At 37.8% G+C, this 18530-nt stretch overlaps 1 protein-coding gene across 1 annotated transcript in view; it reads left to right on the top strand.

The window, feature by feature from the left end:
• Window positions 1-18530, top strand: part of LOC124783727 (calcineurin-binding protein cabin-1-like) — a 252819-nt gene that overhangs the window by 217715 nt on the left and 16574 nt on the right. Inside the window, exons 27-30 of the mRNA XM_047254043.1 lie at window positions 8197-9010; window positions 11326-11570; window positions 15780-15943; window positions 16032-16242. Coding sequence (XP_047109999.1) covers window positions 8197-9010; window positions 11326-11570; window positions 15780-15943; window positions 16032-16242 — 1434 coding nt within the window. The remainder of the gene's footprint in view (window positions 1-8196; window positions 9011-11325; window positions 11571-15779; window positions 15944-16031; window positions 16243-18530) is intronic.

The raw sequence follows: 18530 nt of genomic DNA, 5'->3' as shown, positions 1-18530 counted from the left end.
TGCAATACTATGACAAATTAATACATATATTTAAACTGAATTTAAGAAACAAAATAATTGATCCTTCAAAAACCATGTTATTGCTCAGGTAGAATAACAGCACTGTTCTGAGTTGCTGAGGCTGATAGCATAGCTGAATATAAAAAGACAGACAGTCAACACACGCAGAATTGTAACAGTTTTCTTGGGCCTTCCATACCCTTGAAGAGCATTGTTTCCTCCCGTTTGACAACCGACTAATGTTATTTCCATCCTGCATCTTAACAACAATAATACTTTTTACCTTTTCTTATGCCTTCATTTTTTGATAGACAGACATTTAAAACCTATGTGGCTGCGCTGCAAATCTGGTTCTAGTAAAACTACAGTGGGAATATTAAATATTATCACAAAGTAAAAAAACTGCAAAATTTTTATTACCTCACCCTTTTATTTGTTTCTTCGCTGTTATTTCAGAAAGGTTGTACAAAATCTTAACTGTGTATTAGATTAGCATGTAAAAATCTGAAGTAAGTGATTCTGGAACTTATATATATATATATAACATATGTCAATTTGAGTATCATGTGAAATTTTGAAGTAAATTGGTCAAGAACTTTTTGAGAGTTTTGAAAACAACATTCACATCGGACTTCTTGCCAGTATGCAGAGTATTGTTCAGCCTTCTTTTCTTATCACTTTCCCGTGTTTTCTTCTTTCTCTTATGACAACAAAGGAAATGGGTCAACAGCAAAGATATGCATGCCCATCTGAACTACTAATCAGCAGTAAAATACATCAAGATGAAAAAATATGAATTTTACTGTAAATCATGAAATGAATCAGTTAACGTCACAACTAGAGGAGTTATAATGGTCTACAGCCATTTCCCTTCTTTCCTCTTTGAACATGTAGAACAGACTCCTTTTTACCCTGAATGACTCACATTATTCACTGTGTGCTTAATGCTTTCCCAAGTGAGTGCTACTCTCTCGCAAATTTAGGGAAAATCCATCGTATTCACAAAAGGCTGCCAACAAGGGGATACTTTTAGATGCCTTGTGGTTTGAAACACCTTTCAAAACTCCCATTGCTTCAGAGACAGTGGCAAAACAACTGAGAGAAAATCTGGAATACATTTCACATAAATTTTCTCAGCATGTTATAGTCTTAGGCGGAGATTTCAATTTACCAGATATAGACTGGGACACTCAGATGTTTAGGACGGGTGGTAGGGACAGAGCATCGAGTGACATTATATTGAGTGCACTATCCGAAAATTACCTCGAGCAATTAAACAGAAAACTGACTCGTGGAGATAACATCGTGGACCTACTGATAACAAACAGACCCGAACTTTTTGACTCTGTAAGTGCAGAACAGGGAATCAGTGATCATAAGGCCGTTGCAGCATCCCTGAATATGGAAGTACATAGGAATATAAAAAAGGGGAGGAAGGTTTATCGGTTCAGCAAGAGTAATAGAGGGCAGATTTCAGACTACCTAACAGATCAAAACGAAAATTTCTGTTCTGACACTGACAATGTTGAGTGTTTATGGAAAAAGTTCAAGGCAATCGTAAAATGCGTTTTACACAGGTATGTGCCGAGTAAAACTGTGAGGGACTGGAAAAACTGACCATGGTTCAACAACAAAGTTAGGAAACTACTGCAAAAACAGAGAGCTTCACTGCAAGTTTAAACGCAGCCAAAACCTCTCAGACAAACAGAAGCCAAACGATGTCAAAGTTAGCGTAAGGAGGGCTATGCGTGAAGCGTTCAGTGAATTCGAAAGTAAAATTCTATGTACCGACTTGACAGAAAATCCTAGGAAGTTCTGGTCTTACGTTAAATCAGTAAGTGGCTCGAAACAGCATATCCAGACACCTCGGGATGATGATGGCACTGAAACAGAGGATGTCACACGTAAAGCTGAAATACTAAACACCTTTTTCCAAAGCTGTTTCACAGAGGAAGACCGCACTGCAGTTCCTTCTCTAAATCCTCGCACAAATGAAAAAATGGCTGACATCGAAATAAGTGTCCAGGGAATAGAAAAGCAACTGGAATCACTCAACAGAGGAAAGTCCACTGGACCTGACGGGATACCAATTCGATTCTACACAGAGTACGCGAAAGAACTTGCTCCCCTTCTAACAGCCGTGTACAGCAAGTCTCTAGAGGAACTGAAGGTTCCAAATGATTGGAAAAGAGCACAGGTAGTCCCAGTCTTCAAGAAGGGTCATCGAGCAGATGCACAAAACTATAGACCTATATCTCTGACGTTGATCTGTTGTAGAATTTTAGAACATGTTTTTTGCTCACGTATCATGTCATTTCTGGAAACCCAGAATCTAATCTGTAGGAATCAACATGGATTCCGGAAACAGCAATCGTGTGAGACCCAACTCGCTTTATTTGTTCATGAGACCCAGAAAATATTAGATACAGGCTCCCAGGTAGATGCCATTTTCCTTGACTTCCGGAAGGTGTCCGATACAGTTCCGCACTGTCGCCTGATAAACAAAGTAAGAGCCTACGGAATATCAGACCAGCCGTGTGGCTGGATTGAAGAGTTTTTAGCAAACAGAACACAGCACGTTGTTCTCAATGAAGAGACGTCTACAGACGTTAAAGTAACTTCTGGCGTGCCACAGGGGAGTGTTATGGGGCCATTGCTTTTCACAATATATATATAAATGACCTAGTAAATAGTGTCGGAAGTTCCATGCGGCTTTTCGCGGATGATGCTGTAGTTGCAGCATTAGAAAATTGTAGCGAAATGCAGGAAGATCTCCAGCGGATAGGCACTTGGTGCAGGGAGTGGCAACTGACCCTTAACATAGACAAATGTAACGTATTGCGAATATATAGAAAGAAGGATCCTTTATTGTATGATTATATGATAGCGGAACAAACACTGGTAGCAGTTACTTCTGTAAAATATCTGGGAGTATGCGTGCGGAACGATTTGAAGTGGAATGATCATATAAAATTAATTGTTGGTAAGGCGGGTACCAGGCTGAGATTCATTGGGAGAGTCCTTAGAAAATGTAGTCCATCAACAAAGGAGGTGGCTTACAAAACACTCGTTCGACCTATACCTGAGTATTGCTCATCAGTGTGGGATCCGTACCAGGTCGGGTTGACGGAGGAGATAGAGAAGATCCAAAGAAGAGCGGCGCGTTTCGTCACAGCGTTATTTGGTAAGCGTGATAGCATTACAGAGATGTTTAGCAAACTCCAGTGGCAGACTCTGCAAGAGAGGTGCTCTGCATCGCGGTGTAACTTACTGTCCCGGTTTCGAGAGGGTGCAATTCTAGATGAGGTATCGAATATATTGCTTCCCCCTACTTATACCTCCCAAGGAGATCACGAGTGTAAAATTAGAGAGATTCAAGCGTGCACGGATGCTTTCCGGCAGTCGTTCTTCCCGCGAACCATACGCGACTGGAACAGGAAAGGGAGGTAATGACAGTGGCACGTTAAGTTCACTCCGCCACACATCGTTGGGTGGCTTGCAGAGTATAAATGTAGATGTAGACTAGGGCAGTGTGGCATCAGATGTAAAGTACAGAAAATCATTCTCTCCATTGAAATTCACATTTAATAATTACTCCCCAGTCAAACCATGCCCTCTGACTTGTAAAATTACTTTACTAGTTCCCATCACTTATCCACATTAGGCCATTGCTTTGACAAATGGCAGTGTCACATCAGTTAATGTGCATTGTGTGACAAGAAGACATTCCACAATTTAACCAGTGATGTGCTACATATTTTGGTTCTTGATGAGAAGTTTGCTGTATGTATTTTAAGATTTTGTGGTGAATTTGAAAGCCACATATCTCTGAAGTGATGTATATCATGCTTCTACGGGTACATTAATACAGATCATTTTTGTGTATTAATTTTTATTTATCATTATCATCATAGTACTTATCATAAAGGGTGATTATAATTAAACTTTCAAAATGCAGAAACAACACCACTGGTCAGAATGACATCAAATTGCAACAGGGGGAAAATGTATGGCAGAAGAAAAAAAAATAGTGTGGAAATTGATCAATAGAATGTCCGTATGTGTCAGAATATGTAAATGAAAACACTATCCATTGAAGTTGTTATAAACACACCAGTTACACGGCTATCCCTCCTTTTGCATCTGCGACATTCGCCATGACTGTCTCAATGCAGGATCATGCTCTGCTTTTAAAACTGTATTACAAGAATGATGACTGTACACATATCATTCTGCAGAAGTTCTGGACACTGAAGGGGTTGTAAAAAGGCATTGGTCTGATGACTGCCATGGGTCTGGAGAAAATTATTCACAAATTCGAAAAGATGGGTTCTTTTGGTGTGCAACCTGGTAGAGGGAGGAAACAAATTGATTCAACGTCAGTGAAAGCAGTGGCCACAGCAATACGGGAGGAGATGAGTGGTGGTGCGCTAACATGTAGTGCACAGAGAATTGCCTGAACATGGGACATACCCGTGTGAGCACGGTGCATAAAATCCTATGAAACATCCTTTTTTGCTTTCCATTCAAAATTACCCATGTGCACGAGTTGCTTCCTGTTGACCTGCCAGCAAGAGAGACCTTTGCTTTAGAATTTCTTGCTTGCATGGAAGTGGATAGTGATTGGCGTGGAAGATTTTGTGGACACACAAAGCCCACTTCCATCTGACAGGATATGTCAGTACACAGAATTGTCAGATATGGGCAACGGAAAATCCACACACAAATCAACTAGTACCACTCCATCCTGAAAAGGTCACTGTGTGGTGCGGCTTCACGGCATCATTTATCATAGGGCCATATTTTTTCGAAGAGACACTGGTAAGTGCTATGAGCGCAACCATGTCATTCCAACTCTCCAACAGCGTGGATTTGTGGATGGGATCATTTTTATGCAAGCTGGCATACCTCCACACATTGCAAAACCAGTTAAGCAGCTGCTGCAGCGCCATTTCAAAAATGCTAGAATTATCAGCCACCATTTCCCTAAGCCTGGCCTTCTGGATCACCTGATCTCAATCCTTGTGACTTCTGGCTGTGGGGCTATCTGAAAGATGTTGTGTTCAGTGTTCCAATTGCAAACTTAGCTGTATTGAAGGCATGCAATGCACAACACATTTTGAATGTGACCCCGGAAACACTTCGATCAGTTGTGAAACATGCTATTTCTCAATTTAAACTTGTTGCAGAAAAAGGTGGACAGCATATTGAACATGTTTTGCACCAGTCACATGGAAATTAATAATCCGTTTTGATTGGTGATTTTTATGCAGATTTTGGCATCAGGACAATTAAAAACTGATGTGATTGATGCTTTTTATGCAGTTTTTGGCCTCAGGGCAATTAAAAACCGTTGTGAGTGATGCCTTTTATTCAGTTTTTGGCCTCAGCACAATTAAAAACCAATTTTTCACATCCAATGTGATAAGACCTTGCTTTAGTGGATCGGCTTTCGTAACTAACAGAATTAGGCCTGTACACCCATGCGTACTGAGTAATACAGTTTGTTTAACATCAGACAAATGCCTTAGGCATTGTTGTATGATTTATTCATCAATTGTAGTCAACCACTATTAAATTATGATGCTTACAGCACCATCTATTGTTACATTTTGTAACTATTTATTTTTCTTCTGCTATACATCTTCCCCCTTCTCCGATAATATTCCACTGCAGTTTGACATCATTTTGATTAGTTGTGTTATTTCTACAATGGTTTGAAAATTGAACTTTAATTATAATCACCCTGTACTTCCACATACAATGGAATGATTTACAAATGAAAATAGTGTATGGATTACTTCCCATGAATTTTCTGGCTTCTCTTGTCATTGCAAGAGATGGCTACTGTACCAACATCAAAAGTTGTGTTGGTGTATCCAATTACTGTAGACCTCCAAGCCATGTATGAGGTACAAAAACGACTCCTTGGCTTGAAATAATAATTGATATTGTATGAATACACATAGTGTACCACTATTTCTCGAAAGATTCTATTAAGTTCAGGATAATTACATACAGGGTTTGTCTGGAAAGTAGTGTGTCACACTTTTTTTTATTTATTTCTCAGGTAGTTTCAGCAATGTAAAATTCTTTAAAGAATGACCCTTCTGCATCAATACATTTTTACCAGCGTGATTTCCATGCATCACAAGCTTTCTGGATCTTCTCAGTCAATGTTCTTCAGTGTTGCTGTCAAAGTAGCTTGCGTGTTGTCCAGACTTGAGACACTTTCCTTTGATGACTCTATTCAGTCAAGGAAACAAAAAAACGTCTGCTAGGGCCATGTCTGGACTGTAGGGTGGCTGCATCACTGTTGTCACACTGGTAGAGGTCAGGCAGGACTGTGACAACAAAGGCGATGTGAACCAGCGCATTGTCATGGTGCAGTTTCTACAATGCCTGGAACTCTTTTCAGACGCAGCGCCACTGTGATTTGGTCTCTGGAGCAATCCCTTGTAAAATTGAGTGTTGTCAGTCTAAACAGGGGGTAAAAACTCATGGTGCAGTGTATCCTTTGCATTAAAAATAAATAAATAAAAATAAAAGAAAAAAATGAGCACAGACTTCACCTGGAATTTGCTTGTGCAAGCTTGATTCAGACACTACAATAATGTTATGGGCTATTCTGCAATGTGTCTCTTTGACTCCAGAGTGTACTGAAAGACCCATGACTCATTCCCAGTCATCATGTTGTCCAGGAAATTGGGATCAACTTCACAGAGTGCTTGAGTTCTTCACACACTTCCACTTGCTTTTGCATCTTGGTCAAACTTCTGGGCACAAGTTTTCCATATACGTTCCACATGCCCAAGTCCAATAATTCTGCTATCATGTGAATACACACTCATTTGACAGTCTGAATTCAGTAACTCGGGGCACGTGGTCATCCTTTTGGGATGTTGATGGGCATTCTGCAGGGCTTGTTAGCGACCTCCTCCAGAACTTCTTCAATCATATGGTGTGCCTAGCCTCCTGCAACTGTCAGGGATCAACCTACGCCAACTCGACTACAGGTGTAAGCTGTGGCATGAAACTGTGATGTCAATAAACCAACTACAGCAGGCAGATTAATCTAGGGACAGCACCACATGTTTCAGAAATGCTGTCTGTTCTAGTGATAGATTGCGATGTTGCTTCTGGGCTGGTATTTTCATGGTACTCACAGTTATTGGCTATTAATGTTGTTCCTATGTACCATGCCAAATGTATAATCAGAGAATGGTGCAGTGCATTCTCTTAGCTCAGACTGGTCTTCTGGATCTTCCAAACAAGCTGTGCAAACTCTTTGTTCATATTTTGCTTCACCGGAGTGTGATTGGCATTGTTTGCTTGGTTAATTCCAAGGCAGATGTTGATTTCATTTATCGGTATCACTTCAGCTAAGCTACCATCATAGAGTTTATGCGATAAATATATCTCCATGCCATTCGTCAAACTTCAAACAATATAACATGGTAAAAAAATACAAACTAACTAGGCATTCAATAATCATTATATCATGTTCTAGAATGCCACTACCTGCTACTTATGTTGAACCCACAGCTACTAAAACATACAAAACTAATAGAGGAATCACATGTGAGTGCATATATGTTATTGTTTGCAGATGTACAAGATGCGCATTTTCTTTTTCTCTGTTAGCCATCCTCTTTGTCTTTTAATCATGTATATTCTTGTTCTTACTGTTTCTTCTGTTCATTCTCGACCTCTTCTAAGCATTTTCTTTTCACTTATTTCCCACCTCGCTTCTTCCAGGTCTATCCAGCTTTCAACTCTAGTTGCTGGTATATCAATCCCCTGCAGCCGATTATTAATATTGTGGAACTGAAGTTTCTGCCATCATAGTCAACTGCTGCATCAAATTTCTTATTGCGTTTATTCTTTGTTACTAGTATACTTTTCAGAAGCAGCTAGCAGTGGCCACTTTTGCCTTTTAATCTGTAACTTGGCTTGTTCTATATCCTTGAAGCATCTCTTTCATGTTGGGATTTGTGAAACATGATGATATGTGAATGAATGGAGGAAAAATGAATGAAACAAATTTCCGTTTCTTACTTTTTTCTTCTAATAAAGGAACTGTTAGTTTCAAAATTTTTAGATGTGATTTTTTTTCCAAAGTAAGAAACCACATTTATTTTGTCATTAAGTCAAGTTATATTTTTAACCAACAGTTTCTGTTCCTCTTTATTACAGGACCTGTCTATTATGGAAGATGTCATAAATCTGATGGAAGACATGATTTCAAAAGTAGCAGATAATGAGACATATATTCCTGAAGAACCATTTGAACCTGATGTTCCAGCTGCAGGAAATGGAGGTTCAAGGTCCGGAAATGTGAAGTCACGTAAAATGGATGTCGTCGTTATATCTGATGACTCAGTAGAGTCAAGGTATGATTACATGAAGAATGGTCCAGGGAAAATTAAAACTGTAAACTATTCTTCAAAAGTTGGACCAAATTTGAAGACTGAGCCTAATACTCCAAGTGATAATGAAGATGATAGACAGAATAGTATGTATTATGACATACCTTTAGACATGGAAGTTGAATGTGATGAAGATGAGGATCCCTATGGTTTAGAGACAGCAGCTGATGTTAAATCAGAAATGGTTTCAAACAAATGTGATCAAGAGGAATTGCCAGCTGACAGAGAAGCCACTGGAAAGAAAAATAATGAACACGAAGTCCCTGAAGAAGTTGTTTTAGCAAGACGCAGTTCTCAGGAAAGTACAACAACAACTACTACAACTACAACTAGAACTGAAACATCAACAAGTGCTGCAGATTCATCAAACAGTAGTGATGACTCCTCTTCAAGTGACAGAGATGATGACTCAAGTAGTTCGGCCTCTAGCGATTCCAGTGATAGCAGTGATTCAGATTCAGAAGATCCTAATCGGTCTACAGGTACTGTTGTAGCTGCTGAGTCGGATAAAAAGGAAGAAAAGATGAGCCCCAGAAGTACAAATTTGACAAATCAGAAGAAGAAAGATGACACAAAGTGTGGTAAGTTGAAACAAAACTACATACATCTCTATTCTATGGTTTGTAAACCGGAATTGCAAGAGATCAGTTTGAAGAGTTTGGGAGAGAGTAGGGGGTTGATAGTATTTTTAAAATCTTTCTTAGGAAATTGTGATAATTTAAGTAATTCAGCAAATAAAACAAATGAATGTTATATTTGTATTTCATGTAGATGTTCAGAATTGTAGATAAAGACTATGCAGTAAACCAGAATGATAATTTTTGGGCCAGGGATGAGAGGTACTTCACAATATCTTCTGTAGACAGATGCATGATGAACTTTATGTGAAATGCATCATGTGTATAACTCTGTGATTTTTGTTTGAGAGACTTCAAACACAGGAAGAGCTGTAAAGGAGACTCAACTTTAATTTGTTTTTAAAGATATTTATCCTCTCCATATGACATTTTATTTACATGAATAAATCATCGAAGAGTTTTTGTTTTGATTTTTAATATTTTATTTTATTATAGTGGAGTGCTATTCTCCTCTCTGAACCAAAAATAATCGCTTGAGAATCCTTCTGCTAATATATATTTTTTTAATATTACTGATATTTTCAGAAGATCTAATGATTGTGGGCTCAGAGCTCTGAGGATGGAATCTGATTGTCTTACACATAATTTTCTTCTCCACTTCCTAGTTCATATATCTTTTTGTCGTTTCATTCTCTCCTTACTGCTTCTCTTCCCATCCTACCTCTTTGAGGTGTCTTACACTCTGTCATTACTAATTATAACTTCTCCTAGTTCTTTCTTCAAAGAGCTCATTTTTGAATATACTGCAGACATGTGCTTGTTATTGCTTTAGAAATGTGAGCAAAATGTGAAACTGCACTCAGTCTTACCTATTTTGTGCAACTTTTCTTCAGTGGTTTTAACATCCATCATCTGTGGTAAATGTAACTTTCTTGTAACATAAAGATTCTTCCATTGAATCTCATATAAGTTTGATTCCATTTAAATTAGATGGCAAAGAGTAATCCAAGAATTGAAAACCCATATTCAATGAAGACTGCAATTTCAAATGCCTGAAAATTTCCCTTGTTGCTTTAACAAAGTAATACAGTTCTGCTGTATACATGATGACTAGAAATGTTCATCTCAAGCTTAAGTATCTATAATGTCTTTGGCATGAACTTATTATAACATTGAGGATGTATAGTAACAGCTTTCTTTCTTTTAAAAGCAAGTAGTAGCAAGCCTTTTTCTTACCATCATTCAAAGACTAAGGTGTGAATAAGTTTCACCACATACACACAGAACCTTCCACTATTTCTGTATGGCTTGTAAATGTTGTAATTGTCTTGCATGACTGACTTCTTTTTCCATTAATAATTTCCGTTTATTTTTCATTTTCTTCCATGCAAATGCTAGATCATTGCTAATATTTCTTAGAGCCCAACTACCATCTCAAAAAATTTTTTTCTGTATTGAACTGGAATTAAATTTCTTACTGTTCGGCATCCACCATTCAAATATTTTTGTTGAGTAACACATTTATCAAAATTATCAATTTCACTTTTCAGTTTATTCCTGGTATGTTTCTTATTTAGAATAGTAAATGATCCAACGTCATTGGCAACTTTGTAGTAGTCATTTTTTAAATAAGGTTTAGACCAGCCTCATTCTTCATGAACTGGTATACAGTATACAAAGTTTTGTGACTCAGAATGTACAGAATTTTAAAACTATATACTGTACTTCTTCATTACTGAATTGCGCCATGTACCATTCAGTTGACATTTTCAAACTGATTCAGACAAGTGGTATGAACAGAGAGACAGTCTCTCCAAATGTGAGCCCCTTTCTTCCTCCCATCATAAAAAGCCAGCATCTAGCTACTGCATATGCCGGCGACACAGACCATGCAGCTGGCTGAATATACCATAGTTTATTTTTTCTCTCCATTTGAACTTTTCACACCAAATTTACTTTCTTACAAACACACATATGTTTTACATACCTGAAAAGTCACATTACAACAGATATATATCTCTGTAAAGGAACAGATAAGCAAATTAATTCTTGGTTGATCAGATGGGAATAGGGTAGCAACAGTGCATAAGATAACATTTTTCCAAAGTGGACCTTGAAAAGTTATATGTGAGTATATGAAATTTCATGTTATGAACCTGTAAGTTATTTTCTTTTATTTTTGAAAAATGCTGACTATTATAATGTAAGACTTTGTTACTTCATATAGAGTGCACATTAAGTGGTACTTTAATTTAAGGCATGAATTTGTTTTTAAAAATAAATGTTCAGCTATTATATGACTCTCACTTCTTGTACAGATCACTATAGTCTCATCAAAAGCTGCCTAATTGCATTGGAAGAATGTGTACTACGCTTTCCACATCACTATAAATCACTGTACCGACTGACGCATTATTATTTTCATTCAAAATTCCATCGTAATGTCAGCAAATGCAGGGAGTTACTTCTGGGGATTTACACTTGTCTTCCTGCCCAAAATCGCCCTCCTGGAAGCAATTTTCAAGGATTATTTGCTGACAGAAAGAGCACAAATTTCTTTAATGTAAGTATGAAAAGTTTTCCGGTTTTTGTGAAAACTATATAATTTCTCAGTGTAAAACTGAACCAGATAATTTCATTTCAGTGAAAAGATATTTTATTGTCAAGTTAAATTCTGCTACTATTTTCTTCTATTGTGCCTTTGTTGCTCAATAGCTATTTTTAAATTTAAAATTATCATTACACCTTTTCTGTTTAGAACCACCAGGTCTTTGAAATTTTGATTAATTTCTCACACACACACACACACACACACACACACACACACACACACAGAGAGAGAGAGAGAGAGAGAGAGAGAGAGAGAGAGAGAGAGAGAGAGAGAGATATGTATGTGTGGGAAGAGCAGTGTAAAATGTCTAAGCAGGGTCGAAGTATCCCCCAGAGTAATATTCTGTTATCTATGCAACATTTTTATGGTCCACTTGCAATCCTGCACTCTGTGGGTCATTCCAGTCAGGATAGTCCTAGTTCAGTACCTGTTTCTTACACTCATCTACCATCTCCTACTGCAATCCATCACATTCAGGAGGATAGAGATTCCAAATTCCCATCTGTCTACAAAGTTTTTGGGTTTCTGTGATCTCTTTGAAACTTCTATGCCATATATGAAGTTGCTTTGTTTGAAAGGAACAGGGCAAACTTTCTTCCATACCTCGTCCTCTCTGAGCATGTAAATCTCTACTGACAGCACCAACAAGAAATCCTAATATTTCTTTGTGAAGGGGAGGGGAACTGTGAATCACTTATAAGCACTTTCTATTTAGCCAGCTATAATGTCATGTCATAGATCAGTTGTTTTGCAGTTTGTGCACTGTCTTGCTCTTACCTGTTAACATGCAACAAGCTAGTTTGCAAGGCCAGGAGATAAACCAGACTCAGGTTGAAATCATGCAGTGGATAGAACACTGGCCAGTCTCAGTGTGAGTTTTAAGTGATTTTCCACATTCATTTAGGCAAATTCTGGTCTGGTCGCCAATCCAATCTCTGCTGCAGAAAATCTTGTAGACAAAAAGTTAAAATACAATAATGCACAGAACGGTGTTTACATGATTCACAGACAGTTGACACACACGAATTTCCGCCCTTGGATTAACTGTTTGTTGTGGTGACAAGATCATTCAACCACAAAGTTAAAATAAAGCAAATCTGCCAAATCGTGAAACTCGTGGACCATGTATGATGGGACAAATTCTAGAGAGAATAGAGATGCTACTTGGGCACAACAAATAATCAGTTGTATTTTACGCATAGGAATATTAATGATTTTAAGTGCTCTTAACAGTGCTAAAATAGATAAGTTATTAATGTCAAACTGCACCTAGCCACAAACTCAACCGGCCAGTTGTGCAAATGCTGCATATTACAAAAATTTCTTGAAGAGGTGCTTTAGCACCCAGTATCCATGAAACTTCAACTCATACAGGTATAAATAAAATTTTCTTGAAGATTAATAATTGGTTATCAGAAAATGGATATTGTCACTGACTTTGGATAAAACACTATAGGTTCACTTCTGCTTTGTACAAGGCCTGACCGCATGATTAGAAACAATGCATGAGGGTAAATCAGTAAATGAGACAGAATATTCTCAATTCTTAGGTGCTTATATTGGTAAGAACCAGAATTGACAGACACTTGTTACAAGTCTTTTTAAGCATCCAAGCTGTGCAACTTTTGTGTTACAGATAATATCAGGTTTTGGACATTTACATTTAAAATAGTTGGCTTCCTGTGATTACTATAAGACAACCCTGAATATAGGATGATTCCCTGTTTTTAAAGAGGCTCCTTCAGAAATTTTTATTTTTGATGTATTATGGGTAATCAAATTTACAAATTGTTTTATTGATATGAAGTATCTTAAGATCTGCCAAAAAAGTTAACCAGTCATGGTGTTTTCTTAGATGATGTTAATGTGCAAGTAGTTTCTCATCAAACACAATGGGAAGTTGCTGGGCCAATGATGCTCTATGTTGTAACATAAGCCCCACCATGTTGAACATTGTCATATGTAAACTTGAACTTGTGTTGAATTCAGACACACATGCAATTGGCCAATTCCTCTTTATTCCAGAACTTTCATTGAATAATTTCTAGAGTAATCAGAAAGCCTTCATTTTATTTCTCTAACATGTACTGAATAACCTGCTGCTCCAGTGTATGAAACCATTCCTGATTTAGGCCCCTTGAAACTTTGGCGTGTAGAACCAGCAATCTCTAATTTTTTATTCTTCATCTGATGCCATTTACGAACATTTGCTTCTGTGACATCAAATTTTCTTCCTGCTGCACAGTTGTTTGTGGCCTCTGCTTCATGACTAACCTTGTAACTTATAATTAGTGTTGTATTGTCTGTGTGAACAGGTTGTGAAGTGTAAACTCATAGATCATGAGTCAGGTCTATGATTTGCATTGATTATCAGTCACTATAATTTACTGTAGAGCATTAAGCAAACTGAACAACAACAAAATGTTATGCTCTCGTCTCCCTTGTGCTGAACCAGACCACTCTGGTCCAACAGTGCACTTCATCATTTGTAGCAATCTTAAAAATTAGTAGTGCTGTTTTGTTAGGGCTGCCGAACTTAATGATTCATTTCTTATGCCTCATTTTGAGTGCTTTTGTGAACATATTTATGTTAGAATTAACTTATCTTCTGTTGAAATGTATACTATTACTGAGTATTTGTCCACTTGTAATGTCAGTTCAGTTCTGAGTACATTTAGACTCAGGCGAACTGCAGACCAAATGTGGTAGACTAATAAATTCCCATGGTTGGCAGCAATATAAATTTTGCTGCCCACTCTCCTCTCCCCTACTCGTATACAGTCAAGCTGGTGCCAGAGCACCTCATCCCACCATTCTGAAATTACAAAATTCAGACTGCTCACGACATCAAGTTCCAAAGCTTTATCTGCAACTGTAAAAAGACCCTGTATTTTTCAAATGACAGGTGTGAGAAAGAAACCTCTTATATTCGGGTAAATACGGTACTGTACCTATTTTCATTTGCTACCATCTTATGGATCACATTCTGGGAACTCATTGTTAAGGAGAAGTGTTTGTTGCACAGGGGATGTAGTGTAAGTATAATGTGTGATGCCCTCTGAGGAGCCTCTTGTAGACATCTTTGCAAACACTTAGGCATACTGACAGCAGCCTCAAAGTACACTTAGTCCATAGTGAAGTTTTTTAGCAATCATTTACAGTCCAAAAACAACAGTAACATTCATAAGTATAGTTACTAGAAAGAGAAATGACTGGCTGAATTATCACTCAGCCTTAGTGTGACTCAGAAGGAAGGGAGGTATTCAGCCATAAAAATCTTTGTCCACTTGTCCAGTGATATAAAAAGTTTAATGGATAATAAAATTAACTTCGAACACACACTGAGATCACACCTGCTTGAAGACCTTGCCTTCCCTCCCCCCCCCCTCCCCCCCCCCCACACACACACACCTGTATGGTTACATTTTTGTGTGCTGTTCAATGAGGTGTTATCATTATTCTTTAAATCAGGTATATTTTCTTTTTCCCCCACTGAGAAAGGGGAGTATAATTGCAAACTGGCTTGTTCTATATTACTACAGTTATAATCCATGGAACAGTCAAATAACTAACTAACATGTCTTTTGGAACATCCCTCCCAGCAACAAATCATCTGAGCTCCATCGTTGAGAACTGTCTCTCCATAATGTCTTTTTTTCTAACAGTCCTCCACCATTTCCTAACCTGTGCTGCTTCCGTCCCATTCCCTTGTTCCAATTCCTCTCCTAACATTTTCACCTTTTCTTCTGCTGTCATGGAATTTTATTTCTCTCACCACCTAACTCCCCCCCCCCCCCCTCCTCTCTCTCTCTCTCTCTCTCTCTCTCTCTCTCTCTCTCTCTCTCTTCGCACATGCACATTTGTGTGTCTCCCTGTCTCTGCCGTGCTCCATCCCTCAGGTAAGAGCCACTTGTCTCCACAACTTCTGTCTTCCAGTACTTCCCTGTCCCCACCTTTATCTGAATATCACACACCCTCTCAGTTGTCAATGCTGTTTACTCGCCTCACAATCCCTGACCACTTCAGCAACAGCTTACTCAAAAGATTATAGAACAAAACTTATTTTGGTCTGAAAGCTTTTGAAATCTATTCAAGTTATTGTGTAACAAACCTCTCCATAACCAAAATATATGTAAGAAGTTCTGTTTGACTTGATTCCAGGGTGTTTGGCGTATCCCTGTCCCAGAGATTGATAGACCTGGGTGTTTTGCTTCACATATGAGTCGCTGTATTCTTCTCCTCATGGATGTACTACGAGAATTACATGAACATTCTCTTCTGCTAGAACTTTGTGTCGCCTTACGTCGTACTCCAGAACCAGATAAGTTAGTTTTTGACCATGAAAAAAACTTGAAAACAGATTGTGACTGACTGCTGTGGATTTATTAATTTTATTTTTATTTTTATTTTTAGGAAATATCTGAGAGAATCTGAGCGAGAGCAGTTATCACGACAAGCTCTCTCCCTGTCACTTCAGACTCTTCGTGCAAAACTGAGAAATGAAATAACTAGTGCCCTGGCACTGGAAGTGTATCGTACTTACCAGTATGTTCAAAAACAATTGCCACATAAAGAATCGACATTTTCTGCACTTCTGAAGGATGTCTGCAAACGATATGTGAAGGTAAGGGAGCTACTGCAGCTTCATACAGTGAAATTTTTGGATGAGGTGTGATCGAAAAGTTCCACTTAAATAATCTTTATTTATTCATCAATGCCAAATTTGTCACCTTCAAACCAACCCCCTTGGATATAATACACGTTCCAGGATTTTTTCCAATTTGAAAGCGTTTCTGGAACTCACTTTTTGCTTTGATGTTCAGCTCCTTCAGTGATTTGATATTTATCTCGTCACTGGTGGCAAAATGACGTCCTTTCACAGTTATCTTCAGCCTCGGGAATAGAAAGAAGTTGCAGAGTTTCATGTTCAGTGAATATGGTGGCGGAGGCAACATAACGGTTTTGGTTTTTTGCCAAAAAAAAAAAAAAAAAAAAAAAACAACATGAAAAAGCATTGAAGCATGAGTGCGAGTATTGTCATAATGCAATGACCTTGACTGATTTTCCCACAATTCTAGTTGTTCTCTTCGACCTGCTTCATGCAAACAGCACACAACTTTCAGGTACTATTCCTTATTGACCATGTAACCATAAGGCAGGGACTTGTGATGCACTATCCCAATGTTATCAAAGAAAAAAGTGAGAAGAACCTTCACATGTGAGCAAAGTTATCAAATTTCCTTTGGCCTTGGCTCTTCAGGCAGTTTCCAATGCGACCATTGAGTGTTGGCTTTGACGTTGTACCCATGTTTTGTCACCCTCTTTTGAAGATCTGGATTGCTGTCGACTTCGTTCAGCAGCTCTTAATTGGTGTCTGTGTGGTGTCATTTTTGGTTGAAATCCAACAATTTTGGAACAAACTTTGCTGTTTCATGCCAAAAACATATGAAAAAATTGCTTAGCATGAGCCGAAGGGCATGCCGACATTATCAGAAACCTCTCTGAGAGTGATTCAGTAATTTTCCGGAACCATTTTCTTTACTTCTTCCACATTGCCATCAAAAATTATTGTGCTAGGGTGTCCAGGGTGGTCATTGTCATCTTCAATGTCTTCTTGACCCTCTTTTATACCACTTGTAAACTCTTTGTGTTACTCATAGTACGCTTGCCAAAAGCCCCACTCAACATTTCTGATGTGGTGCTGCACTTAATTCCATTTTTCAAGCAAAATTTAATGCAAATTCTTTGATCCCTCTTTTTTGAAAGTAAAAATTCGCCAAACACTTGAAAATGTGTATAACCTTTCCAACAATAAAAAACATATTAAAAACAGCTGAAAATGCTAAATTATATCAGAAACATGTGTGTCAACAAGATATAAAAAAAGAAAGAAAAAAATAATTGAAAATCGGATGAATAAAGCATGCAAAATTAGAAAATTCCCATTGCGTTTTGATCACACCTTGTATCTGTTCATCATTCATGTTTGTTATTTTATCATCTTTTTGTATCATTTTGAAGATTTTTTGCATCTGACACGAAGTTCTTTAGCATTCTCAACTGTTAGACAACTCTTACAGTAAGAAGAATACCACTGTTAGTGGTCACTGTCAATGTTTACTGATAAAAGCAGTGGTCATAATGGTATATTCTTCTGAATGATAGGTTAAATAAGTGTCTTTGAATCACTCTATATTATAGTGATAAAAACGAGTTTAATTGTGGAACACCCAATGATAGGTTAAATAAGTGTCTTTGAATCACTCTATATTATAGTGATAAAAACAAGTTTAATTGTGGAACACCCAATGAGGTCAAATGAGGTGAAAGTACAACTTAGAGATGGCATTGCCACAGAGTTTATCCAGAATTTTGAATCATTGCCAGCAGTGGGGTGTTTTGTGGGCCATCCTGTTGACTGTAGGCTGACATAAGGGATTGGCTATGCCCAACTGCCACAAGTGTGATTTTATTGATTTTACTCATATATGTTCATGCCAGTGTCATGGTCACAGTTAGTCTGTAAGATTAGATTAGATTAGATTAGATTTACTTTCATTCCAATTGATCCGTAGTGAGGAGGTTCTCCAGGATGTGGAACATGTCAGAAAAACAACAATACATGACAAATATTTACAACTAAAACAAATAAGCTAATGTACCATTCCACAGGTCCCAAGTGGAATGATCGTCATTTTTTAATGAACACTAAGAGTCATTTTACAAATACTATTGCACTGAATTTAAAATAAAAAAGTTTTTTATTTATTTATAAGGTAAGAAACATGTAATACAACTACTGTAATACTTATTTACAATGAACACATTACTGCACTGAAATGGTGCAGAAGTTAGATTATACTTACACACTTACACACACACAAGCACACACACACACACACACACACACAC

The sequence above is a fragment of the Schistocerca piceifrons genome, chromosome 1 (genome assembly GCF_021461385.2).
Source record: "Schistocerca piceifrons isolate TAMUIC-IGC-003096 chromosome 1, iqSchPice1.1, whole genome shotgun sequence".
Lineage (NCBI taxonomy): Eukaryota > Metazoa > Arthropoda > Insecta > Orthoptera > Acrididae > Schistocerca > Schistocerca piceifrons.
Note: the sequence above shows the minus strand (reverse complement) of the source record. Positions and strands in the feature narration are given on the sequence as shown.